The 12,287-nt window shown below is 46.2% G+C and overlaps 1 protein-coding gene across 1 annotated transcript in view; it reads right to left on the minus strand.

Annotated features, from left to right (window-relative positions):
* Nucleotides 1-11,526, minus strand: part of Adgra3 (adhesion G protein-coupled receptor A3) — a 97,804-nt gene extending 86,278 nt beyond the window's left edge. The window contains exon 1 of the mRNA XM_031342237.1: nt 11,066-11,526. Coding sequence (XP_031198097.1) covers nt 11,066-11,286 — 221 coding nt within the window. The 5' untranslated portion in view covers nt 11,287-11,526. The remainder of the gene's footprint in view (nt 1-11,065) is intronic.
* Nucleotides 11,527-12,287: the final 761 nt, after the last annotated feature.

Raw genomic sequence — 12,287 nt, forward strand, 5'->3', positions numbered from 1 at the left:
AAAAAAAAAAAAAAAGAAAGAAAGGAAGAAAGGAAGGAAGAAAGAATTAAAAGAAATGCCTCCCCAGCCTAACTTGAGAAAACAGAGAAATGAAATACAGTCTCCCTGTACAGAGAAATAGTGAATGCTCCTGTACCTGAAGCTCATACAGAGATCAATGTGGCCATCAAGAACCCACAGCCTGATACATTCATGTAAGAGAGTGGGGCACCAAACTGGCTCACCCCACAAAAACACAAGCAAACATCAGGTAGGAAGTGGGCACCAGGCAAGATGAGCTAAACTTTTTCAAGCAGGGTACAAGGCAGTCCAGGTTCTCACTGCACCCATATTAGAATTCTTAGCCTAAGCATGAAGGCCAAGTTTACTCTTGTGCTTGGAGAATGACAAACTAGAAACCGATGTTGAAAAGGAAACATCCCGTGTAAGCCTCATGGTATACTTGACTGAAAGATTTTAGGATAAATATATAGAGGGTCATAGAGAGTTATGCTTTCACATGCTTACACTCACATATCACTAGCAAGAGGTTGCTGAATAATAATACATGCATGTTATAGACATATATCATCTTATATAATAACATAAATAAATTATGGGATATGTGGACATTAACTGGCTCATAAACATAATGGTTATTATCTTTAAGAATATAAAGAGCATCATCCTATCAATCAAACTAAGGAATGTGCAAGAACAGTAGCACATGGTTTCAGACAGCAAATGTAAGACAAGGTTATAAGAGCTAAAACATGATGCATCCAAACTCATGGGGCTGGGTAGTGAAAGGAATTCAGGATGACTAGGGAGGACCTCAAAGCTCTATTTCCTAATCCCAAGGGCAGGTCCCTCTGTGCTTACTGGAGCACTGTTTAATATACTTATCACTGTATTTTTCTATTCCATACTTAATAAAAAAGTCATTAAAAAAAAACAGATAAGACTAACAGAAAGGACATCTTAGACACCGGCCTGTGGTCTGTCTTCACCTTTTCCACAAGTTGGGAGAAACTGCACAGTCAAGAAGGCTTTTTAAGTCTTATCTTGATGGGAAAGGAATCAATTTAATTAGACTCAGAATCAAGCAGGCCTAAAGAAAGAAAACATTAACACCGGGTGTTAAAGGACCTTCATTACCATTCCACGGAAAGGCTGCTCAGAGTTTCCTTCAATTAAATCCAGGGGGGATTTAGACAGAAATGCCAAGCCAGCACAGGAGTCCATGTTAACTGTCTGTCTCTGCAGCAAGCGCTCCTGACAGAGGGAATGGGGCAGCCTGGAGGGAGTCTGGATGGGACCAGTCACAGAGAGAGACACACAACCCAGTAACCCAGTCACACTCATCCCAGTGACACTCAATGCTTGCCCTTGGGGAGGGGAGGCACTGAGATCTAAGAGGAACAACCCTCAGGGTCCAGCATTCCTTGAGCCCGGGAAGGGAGCAAGCCTGGCCCTTCTGGAAAAAGAGCACAGCCTGCAAGTAGAACCGTCAACAGGTGGGCGGGGCAGCACTTTCTCTTAAGGGGCTTTCAAGTCAGACAAAGGTTTTTCTCTTCCTCTGATGACACTGTCACTGGGCAAGATCCTAAATGAGATCAATAAAAGTTCTTAACAGACTACCAGGACAGTAATTCAGCCTTCTTCCGTGTGCCCTGCTCCCCATACCCATGGTGACCATTCTGGGAAAATAAGACAAATATACAAGGATTATTTTTAAACTTAAAAAGGTAAAATACGGGAAGAAATACAAAGAGCAGCAGAAATAAGGTTTGTGATTTATTTAAATTCAGAGCCAAGAATGCAAGCCAAGTGAGCTGATAAGGAGCTGAAAGCAACTGGCATGTGCCTGAGAGCTGAGCTGACTCACAGTCTGGCAAAGGAGCATTGTGCTTGGCAATCTGCAACCCTGTCTCCAGCACACCTGCCAATTGTGAAGTCAACAGCACAAGGAGGTCTACAGGGCTGCCTCCTTCAGGCCCAGCCCAAACAGCAGGAAAATGAATACAGATGGTGAATTATCTCCATAGAAACCTCGTGTCAATGGGAACCTAAATTAATTAATTAATTAATTTTAAATGTTCAGAAGTTTGGCCAAACAGAAATGACCCATAGGTTAAATTATATTAAAGCGCACTGAGAACTAAATTATCTTCTTTTTTTTTATTATCATTATTTCATCAGACCAGTCATTTAACTTTTTTGTTTCTCTTTCAGAGCCTGAGGAAAATACAAGTGCAAGAGCAGAGCTCAGCCCTGTGGAGAAGCCTCTATCTCTTGCCCCCCTCAGCTTCTTCATTTCCTTCTCCTGCCTGCCTGCAAGCTGCAAACTACAGTCCACCTGCATATGTGTGTGCTGTCACACCGAGAAGCCGGCCCACAGCCCAGAACTGGTGTTTGACATTCATTCTTCCCTTGTGGTGTTCTTCACAATGAGGATCCATCCTACTCTTTAAACTGCTTGAATTCATTCAGCAACTAGCTGTTCATAGTGTGGTGGTTTTAGGAAGATTTGGGTGACTCAGCAACTCGACCTGACAGCCCCTGCTCTCTGAGAGAGTTCACTATGCATGGAAACTGGACCTTGAGTTTTAATCTAACAAAGAGCATGAAAGGGACCTTGAGCTGGGAAGAACCCTTTCTGTTTCCTTGCCCATCCCAAATCAAACACACAGCAGCAGGCCCTCAAATACCAGTGGGACAAATGGTGGCAGTTGTCAGGCCCTTTCAAGTTCAGTTGTTTATCTCCACGGCATATCCTTAACACCATCCTACCAACCTAACATTAAATCTGGTGTTAGATAGCACACCTGAGTCTCCATCTATAATCCCCTGTGAACAAGGCCCCAGCAGCTCTCAGCTAACTGTCCCAGGAATGTCTCTTAATTTCATCCCTCCTGTCTGCACCTTAGAACAGCCCCTCCTGCTCCCAGAGGCAGCTGCCCTCAGTTTGTTTCTGGGCCCTTTCTTCCATCTTCCTTTGTTGTAGCAGAGGACAGCTGGTAGCCACAATTAACCCTTAACTGGGATACCTTACAATGGATTTGTTTGTTTGTTTGTTTGTTTGTTTTAAGATTTATTTATTTTGTGTATGTGAGTACACTGTCACTGTCTTCAGACACACCAGAAGAGGGCATCAGATCCAATAACAGATGGTTGTGAGCCACCACATGGTTGCTGGGAATTGAACTCAGGACCTCTGTAAGAGCAGTCCTTTACTGCTGAGCCATCTCTCCAGCCCCATCAATGGGTTTTTTAATCCGAAGCATCATTGGAATCAATGAATATCACTAATGTCTGGGATCCCATCAATTGCACAGAGGTCTGTGCTCCAGATATGGAAACATGTAATGCTCCTGGGTGATGCAAATGGAATTTTCAACAGCACACCTGAAATCAGGCTTCAGGAAAGAAGACAACCAGTCCCTTTTTCCCCAGGGATGGGATAGATAAAGACTGGGAGCTTCCCTCATCACCCTACTCTGGACACAGCCTGGGGAGCATCATTCACCACCACTTGTGCGTGTCATGTCCTGGTGTGAAAATCTTGGAGAAACTTCCGTGAATAACAATGCGATTGTGTGCTGCAAGGCTTTGTGCCCAGGAGATGGAGGAGAAGGAGAAAACAACACAACCATGGTCAAGGGAACAAAGGATCCACTACTGGGCCCCTTTGGCAAAGTCCTGCCTAAACCTGTCTTCCAAACCTGCCTTTAGGAAGCCTTACTGCCTCCAACGTATCAGAAGTCACACAAACCACTTCTGTGCTCTGCTCTGTCTCAAGAGAATGTGACAGTGTGTTAGAGCTCATCCTGAGGAGCTGGACTGACAGCCATATCCACTCTAGGAGAGAGGCATGACAGATACTGTAAGGCAAGGATGAGGCCGAGCTCCAGAACGGCAGTGTCAGACTGGGATAGAGTTGATACAACAGGCAAAAACAAAAATCAAATAGAATTAATTAACTCAAATATTAAAAGAGTCAAATCCAGAGATAAGACCTGACAGCTAGCAGTTAAGTGGACTCAAGCAGTTGCAAACTCGGATATTTACCACAAAGAAAAGTAAGAGAGGAGTAAACGTTAAAAGTGACTTCTCGTCTGTCAGTCTTCGCTGTATGGAGGAAATACAGGTACAAAACCAGGCCAGCAGTCTGCAGGCAAGTGGGAAGGGACTATGGCTCAAGGAAAGCATGGGCTGGGGTCTGACCTACTGGGTCCCTTCAGGCTCTAAGCAGGAAGAATCACAGGGCAAGAAACGCTTTGCTAAACGATGTGCAAGAACAAAGCCAATGTCTGCTCTGCACTCAGCACAGCACCTAAGAGCCAAGAAGAGCGATGGAGACTCAGGAGAGCCTGTGGAGGTCACCCTGGCTTGCAGGGATCCCCTAACTGGACAAAGAAAATTGATGGAAAGTCAGTCATGAGAAAACCTTGGGAGGACTGCTTGCTGTTTAAGCTGCCTCCTTCATTAAGCTAAATTTGAACATGCATGCGAGATAAACCATACAAAGAATATTAAAATCAAACTGAGTTGCTGGTCAACAATCAAAACTTTAAAGGGCAAGTTTGCATGTACAGCTTTTTAATCTTGAAGTCTAATTTAACATGGCACTTAAGCTCACAGTACTGTTTATGTGATTTTTTCCTATTTACAGAAAAATGTTAATATAATAATGCATTCCTTGTAGTCTCTGGACATAAGATTTCCAGAGTCAAGGCAGAACAGCATCGCTAGGAGCAGGTGAATTAAAGTCACCATAAGAAACTAACCCATGATTTACTTCTAATTGTTGTTGTTGTTCTTGTTGTTGTTGTTGTTGGTAGTAGCAGTAGTAGTAGTAGTAGTAGTAGTATTTTACTTCTCTTACTTGCTTTTTAAGCCATCTTTATAGGACTCCTGGAGACAAAAGGAGGGACAGCAATGGAACAAACATCTCCAAACTTTCCAAGGTTTCTTTGAATCCTGACCCGGCATACTGCCAAACCCTGCAAATGCTCTCCTGTACGCCTAATGCTAAAGGACTCTAAACAGGCAAGAAGCAACAAGATTTGGGGGCAGGGTTATGCAAAACCTTGACATTGTATCACAAAAACTTAAGATAGGAGATAGGTACTTAAGGATCAAAAATGCCCAAGTCTATCCAACACTCTGGATTGTTTCTGCAAACTATTCCTTGTAGGAATTTAGGTTGTTGCAGAAGATCAAGTATGTCAAGTGTAACTGTAGATGCACCTACTACACCCATTTCTGAATTATGGGTCCCACATCTATGAATTCTGAACCAGACTAGAATCAATAAATGCCCTCATTTGCTGTAGCAGTGTGAAAGTTTCGCCCTCCACTTTTCTTGACTTTCCACAATCCACTCTTGAATCTTTGCTAACAATATGCTTGCCAATAAAGAATACTGGCTGTATCAGACAGGTCTCCTCCAAACCCTTCCCTTCAAGGCTATGGTGCATGGCCATCCAGTATCATGGAAAGGGATGCAGGAATATGGAGTAGATGGATCTCAGCACTCCTCATGTGGTTAGCCCACAGAAGGCCTTAGGAGTAGAGAGGCAGGACAGGAGGAGAAGAAAAAAGGAGAAGAAGGTAGAGAAGAGAAATACAAAATAACCTAAGGCCAAGCCATGAAGATAGTCAGTGAAGAATTCACAGAAGTTGGGCCAGACTGTGAAGGATGCAGAATTTATAAGAACAGAGGTTCCAAGTTCTATAGAAGGCTAAGTACAAACTGTGTTCAAGGGACAATGAGAGGCAGCTAGAAGGAAACAACCAACAGAGTGAAAATGGATAAGACTCCCGTCCGCTGATCCCTGACTTTTTTCTGGGACAGACTCTGTAGCTAAGCAGCATACCTTAGTGCATTAGAGCCACCAGCACTCAGCACTTCAAACTGCAAAAAGAAAGACACCTACAGAAAGAAAAACTAATCTGCTTAACATAGGGCAATAAATAAGGCTACAGAGGCAAGATCTTGAATTCAAAGACAGCCACCTTACTCGGTAGCTACCTGGGATCACCACAGGTTAATTAAAGGGGGAGAGGAGGGTATTCCATGAAAGTCATTCTTTTCTCCCTGTGTACACTTGTGTGGCTAGGGAGCAACCTGCTACCCACAAGGAGCTGTAGCTACAGGCTCAATGCAACTGGAGAAAGCAAACCAAACCTGCTGGCTATTTCCTTCTGAATTTGAGTCCCACCATAGGACCAAACTGGGCAGGACTCCACCCCACAGACATTATGCAACCCCCATGCCATGACTCTCCAAAAGGGCCCTCCTTCCCCTCTTTGTCCCACCATACTCCCTCAACATTCTTCTGTCTCCTATGTTCTTAGGGAACACAGAAACCCCTCTCCCTCCCACCTACAGCCACCTGTGTACTTGCTCCTTCATGCTATACCTTGTCTCCTCTCACTCTGGCAGGGAAGGAAAGTCCCTGCTGCCAACAAAAGCCACATGCTCTATGCATCTATCTTTCCTTCCACCGCCATTTCTCCTCCTGGCAACTCTCTCCAAACCCATTCAGTTTACTCCCATATTCCCCGGGAAAACCAAATCCTTTAAGAACACCTTCTGCTTTCCTTCACCCAGAACTCCTGCCTCATCCATTTTTGATTATACCTTTCCCAATCCCCTTCTCCCTTCAAGCCACACAGCCTGGTATTTTTCACTTGTGGTGTATGGACAGGGTTCTTGATGGGCTGTCAGAGACTAGTCTTGGTCTGTCTGCATATGATCTCTGGGCACCTCGCCACCAGGCGGCTTCTCCAGCCTTGAAATCTCATGGCTAGTCTTCTCTCTGCTCCAACAGCCTCAGTGGTTTCTCCAGGACAGTAGTCTCATTTACAATTTTCTTCGAGTTCCACCATCCCCTGGCTTCTGCCTAGAACCCCACCTCTTTCTCCTCTCTTTCCCAGCAACACCAACAAGGCAGGTACATGAAATACCAAGTGTGTCAAAGTCAATATCCATAAGCTGTCTCTATAGTGGCCCAACACAAGATCCCCAATCCAGCTGGGCTGGCAACCAGCCTACTCCTTTATGCTTTGAATGATCTCTATCCTCCAATCAAACCTTTCCCTTCCCTGAGGCCCTACTCAAGTCTTTCCTGCTTGCAGGAAAGAAATATTTCCCATAGACTCTGTACCGCCCCAGATTCCTCCCCCTTTCAAGTCTCCTAAAACATAGGAAAGCAGTGCAGGACTTTTGTATAATTGCAGGAATTCTTTAATTGTACCTGAATGTTGCCCACTCTTACTATCCTGTCCTTTCTCTCCAACAATGTTTAACTAAGTTCCAGAGCACTCCAAGAATTCCTTTTCTTGTTCCTTATGCTGACTGGGCCACACCACAGGTGTCTAAACAGTTACCAACTGACAGAAAGAAAAAAAAAGTAACATTTTATAAAATCAAGACACAAACTCACCTGCACTGTTTTCACTTATCAAACTAAGAGAAAACTAGACTTCATTCCTGCGTGACAATTTCTAACTTAACTGTTTTCCTACAATAACTGTGAATACAGTACACATGGACACGCATGGCTAAACCTGTAATGCATTCGGCCAATAAAGGTCTCAGAACTTTTAAAATAACACATTGAATAATATTTCATATAAAATACAGAAGTGTAATAAATAATTTGTGTCCTGTAAAACTATGGAATGCAGGTATTTTTTGTTCAATGTATCTGTAAAATTCATAAATACAATTTAGTTCCTTGATAAAATCTACAAGAGAACCTGGGACCAAGTGTGCTCAAGCCAAAGACATTTGCTCAACTTCTTTTGATAAACACAGCTCTGGAAGTAAGAACTGTTCACTCTCAGGGTTGAAAGGTGTCACAGTGTCCAGCTATAACAATGACAAGTTCCTTGCCAGACAGAACACTAGCCTGTCCTTGTCATCCTCACAATCCAAACCAATTAAATGTTCTCTACAGCAGCATGACAGCTCACTGAAAACCCTTGCACACACACACTTGAGGCCTAAACCCTACACCAGGAAGCCAGCTATTGTCTAATGTCTCTTTCAAGAGCATCCAGGCAATGGACATTTGCCTCTACTATTCCAATGCCACCAACTGCACAGCACCCTGAGTCCTGCCTTCAATGCCAACAGCTGCACTGCATCCTGAGTACTGCCCTCCGGGGGCTTTGGCATGCAGGAGCCCCCTGACTTCAAGTTCCTCTTTGCCTCTCCTCATCAACCATTTTCTTCAGTTGTCTTCATTTTCCCAGAACTGGCTCAGGATTTTCAGATCCTGGATCACACCAAGTGCCAAGGTTTGCTGTCTTCCTCTGGGTGGGTCCTTTTCTGCTCAAAGTGCATCCTGATAATAAAACATTTACCATTACTGCTCTACAATTTATTCAGAAACTGTTCTCCAAATACCTGTGTATCCCTCGAGAAGAACAGTTGTTTGTTTTCACAGCGATGGGAATCAAACTCAAAACACTGTAGAGACTAGGCTCACCATGTTCATCCAATGAACTATACCCCCTTCCCACCTACCACCAAGATCTTGATTTTATTTCTGTGTTTAAATTACATATATAGTAATTAACCTAACAAAACGATATTTGTCCAAGTCCTACTGTCCCTACCTTTGTAACTTTATTTGGAAAATAGGTCTTTGCAAGTAAAAGACCCTGACAAGAGAATTTAGAGTAGAACCTATCCCAATCTAAGACTGTTCCTTTTTTGAAAGAGATGGTGAGAGTTGGGGAGGGAGGGGAGGAGGGAGGGAAAGGAGAAAGGAAGGAAGGAGGAGAGAAGGAAAGGAAAGAGGGAAGGGGGTAGAGGGCAGGGGGCAGCTGGGGGGGTGGTTTGCCACGTAAGGCACTAAGACAGAAGGAAAGAGAGCGAGCCAGGTGAACCCACATGTGGAGGCTAAAGTATACTTATCATGAACTGAAAGGCATCCAATGCCAAAAGAATCAAGAAAGGAGTCTATCCTAGTTTGTGAAGCTGCCATCTTAGACTCTGTGCTCCTGAATTGAGGAAGAATCAATTTATTATTTCAAGGAGCCAAGTGTGTAGCCATAGGAAACTAACAGGCAATCCAAATTTCCACACAGAAATCTTCTACCAAGAATCCCTTCAAGGCAAAGGACAGTGGACCAACAGTGGTGAAGGCAGGTGTGAGTGGCTGATGAGAAACATCTCAACCACTGGGCAAGAATCTGGGACCAGGACAAGACACACAACCACTGTAGGAACTTGGATCTGTCCGTCCCCCACAGTTCTTCTGAAAGCTTGTGTAGTCAACAGGCTTGGAATGCTCTGACCATACCTCAACAGCAGCTTAACTGGTCTTTACTTACTTCCTAGTCACTTTAATTTTATTAATTTTATTTTCATCTAAACAGATTTCAGACATAAAAAGGGACCAAAATGATATTTCAAAGGCCTTAAATGGCTATACTCATGCAAAATCTGGTCCAATAATTGATAATAGGCCAAAAGATGATTTTATACACTATCACCAATTTTGCCAATAATTTACATGTAATTGATCCATTTCAGGAAAAGTAAACATAACCAGGAATCAAGCTGAGTGCCACTCAGCATTAGTGACCTAGCGTTTGAGTGTTTATCAAGTCACTACTTATGTCACTTATGTGACTAATTTTTCCAGTCACAAGGGACTGCTCCAACACTGGGCCTTTCTCCACCAGACTTAGACTGTAATTAAGGTACCCACATTTTTTCACTTCAAAGCATCTGGCCAAAAACTAAAGTAAACAGAACTCAGCCAATGGCAAAGCCAACACCGAAGTGTTGTGTCAGTAAGAAGTACTGACACAAGAAAACAAAAACTACTTTACCCATCTTCAACCTGTGAGCAGAAAACAGCTTCTTGTGTTAAATGTCTCCTTATGAAGAAATAAAGAAACAAACAAACAAACAAGCAAAGAAGAAAGGAAGGGAGGGGGTGGAGATGAGTCAATAAAGGTATTGACATGGCTATGTGTATCCATCCCATCAAATATCCTTCTGTCTAGTTAGGCTACATTAAAACTCCTACTTTAAGTGGTTTCATAGACCACACATGTCTTTGCCTTTATGTGTGCACAGTGGCAGCCCTGCTTCTTTTTTAAGAAACCTACCAAAACAACATGGGGGAACACGAAGCCCAGGGACTCAGATTTCAGCCTGACAAAATATCCACTACAAACACTGACTCAAACTTTTCCAGACCAATTCATCTTTCACAAAAAGGAAAAAAAAAAAAAAATCTAAAGTCACTGAGCCAACGGCTCAGTCCAACTGGCACAAAGAACCACGTTTCCAAGACTGAACCCTGGATCCTATAGCACAGTTCAGTTACCGAACTTTTCCTTCCAGGTGGAAACCCACATTGAAAACCCGAAGTCCTTCCAACCTCTGGAGGGCTCACTCAACACACAGTTTTCAATCCCGAAGTTCCTGGCTTTCCTGAGAGCTCTCAGACTTCAGTACGGGGCTGAAACGGACTTGAACAACTTCATCTTGCATTTCTCAGTAATTAGTAACTCTAAAAGTTGCTCTGAAAGAGCACTAAAGCTAAGGCAGAAAACTGCAAGGGCTTCGTTGAGGTCTGAGGACCACACAGAGCCATCCTATGCCGCGGTGTCCGGCAAACTGGATCGACCTCAGGTGCAACTTCATTTCCACAGTTAGGATGAACACTAGGGAGCAAGCAGGGTGTTTCCTAGAAGCCCCGAGCCAGGATGAATGAGCTTCTGACTGCACCGACTGAATGTTTATGAGCATCTTCACGTGGTACTCCGCGGCCGGAGCAGAGCAAAAGCAGGGATGGCACAGGACGCGCCCGGGAACCCCGAAAACTTTTCTTTGCAAACTAGCCCAGGAGGAGCCGAGGCGGCTGCGAGGGCGATGGGCCACCTAGGTCCCACACTAAGCCGCGGGACTTCTCCAGCACCACCCCCAGCAGCCCGCCGCCGCGCGCACACAAAGGAGCCTGTAGACCTGGGAGACCCCCGGCGCCCATTCGGCGCACCCGGGAGCGAGGGAACCTCCGGAAAGGGCAGCGGGGCGTCGTGGGTTACTCACAGGGTGACCGTGCGGTTGGGCAGCGTGTCCGGGGGCAGAACCTGCGCGAGCTCCAGGCTGCTGCACACCACCTTCCCCTCGGCGGCGGCCGCCCTGCCGGCACCCCGGGCCCGACCGTCGTGCTTGCAGCCCGCGGGCAGCGCCACGGCCCCGCGCTCTCCTCCCCACAGCAGGGCGAGCAGCGCCAGCGGCAGCAGCAGCGGCGGCGGCGGCAGCTCCATGCCGCTGACCGGGCCTGCGGGGCCGAGAGGCGGCACCGGCCTAGCGGGCGGCGGCGGGGCGGGGCGGGCCTGGCGGTGGCCCGAGCCTCCCGGCAGCCCGAGGATCGGTCCGGCTTCGCAACGACATGCTCCTTTGTCCGCGGCCGCGATCGCCCTCCGCGGAGCCGCGGGGTCAGGGCCGCCGGGTCGCAGCTCGCCGCTCGGCCCCCGGGAGCGCCGCCTCCTCCCGCCGGCTCCTCCCCGCGCGACCGCTCCTCCCATCCCAGCCCCGCGCGCTCTCAGCCCGGCGTCCGACCCGACCCCGACCCGGGCACGCCCCCAGGTCCTGGCCGGAACTCGGCTGCTCCTGGACCAAGCGGAAGAAAGTTCTAGACTAGTCCCAACTCCAGCAGCCCCGCGGCTCCGCTCCAGGTTTCCTGGCGCCGCCGCCTGGCAGACAAAGCCGCCCTGCCCTCCCCTCAGAGCTCTGGCCGGAGGGGGTGAAGTTCCTTGCTCCAACCTGAGGAGGGGAAAGAGCCTGAAACCAATCTTTCCAAAGAAAGGCAATGTTAGAAAGTTTCATCGGCCCCATTATCCGCCAGAGCAGGAAACAGGTTTCTTCCCAATAATCTGAACTCAGAAGCTGCCCCTGGCCTGCAGCGGCAACAGCTGTGAGCAGGCTGAGGATGCATGGGGACCATTAGACCGAAATTTCTGAGTCCACAGGTAGCTCAGATGGTAACCAGTTCGAGCAACAGTGAGGAAGCAGCCAAGAAACCCCAGCTGAATTTTATTATTCATGCCTAAGACCGCAGACCCCACCCTAACATTTGCAAGACCAGGGTTCACCTACCCTATGTTTAAAGTTTATAGAGACTATACAAGCCAACAAAATGAGTTTTATTCTCTCTTGAGAAACAGACTTCCTTAACATCCAGGAGGAGCAACTTGGTATACAGAAACACCGTGAACTTTGGAGTTCAACCCTGTAATATAGCCGGTAAGAAGCACGTGATCACAGC

The sequence above is a fragment of the Mastomys coucha genome, unplaced genomic scaffold, assembly GCF_008632895.1.
Source record: "Mastomys coucha isolate ucsf_1 unplaced genomic scaffold, UCSF_Mcou_1 pScaffold22, whole genome shotgun sequence".
Lineage (NCBI taxonomy): Eukaryota > Metazoa > Chordata > Mammalia > Rodentia > Muridae > Mastomys > Mastomys coucha.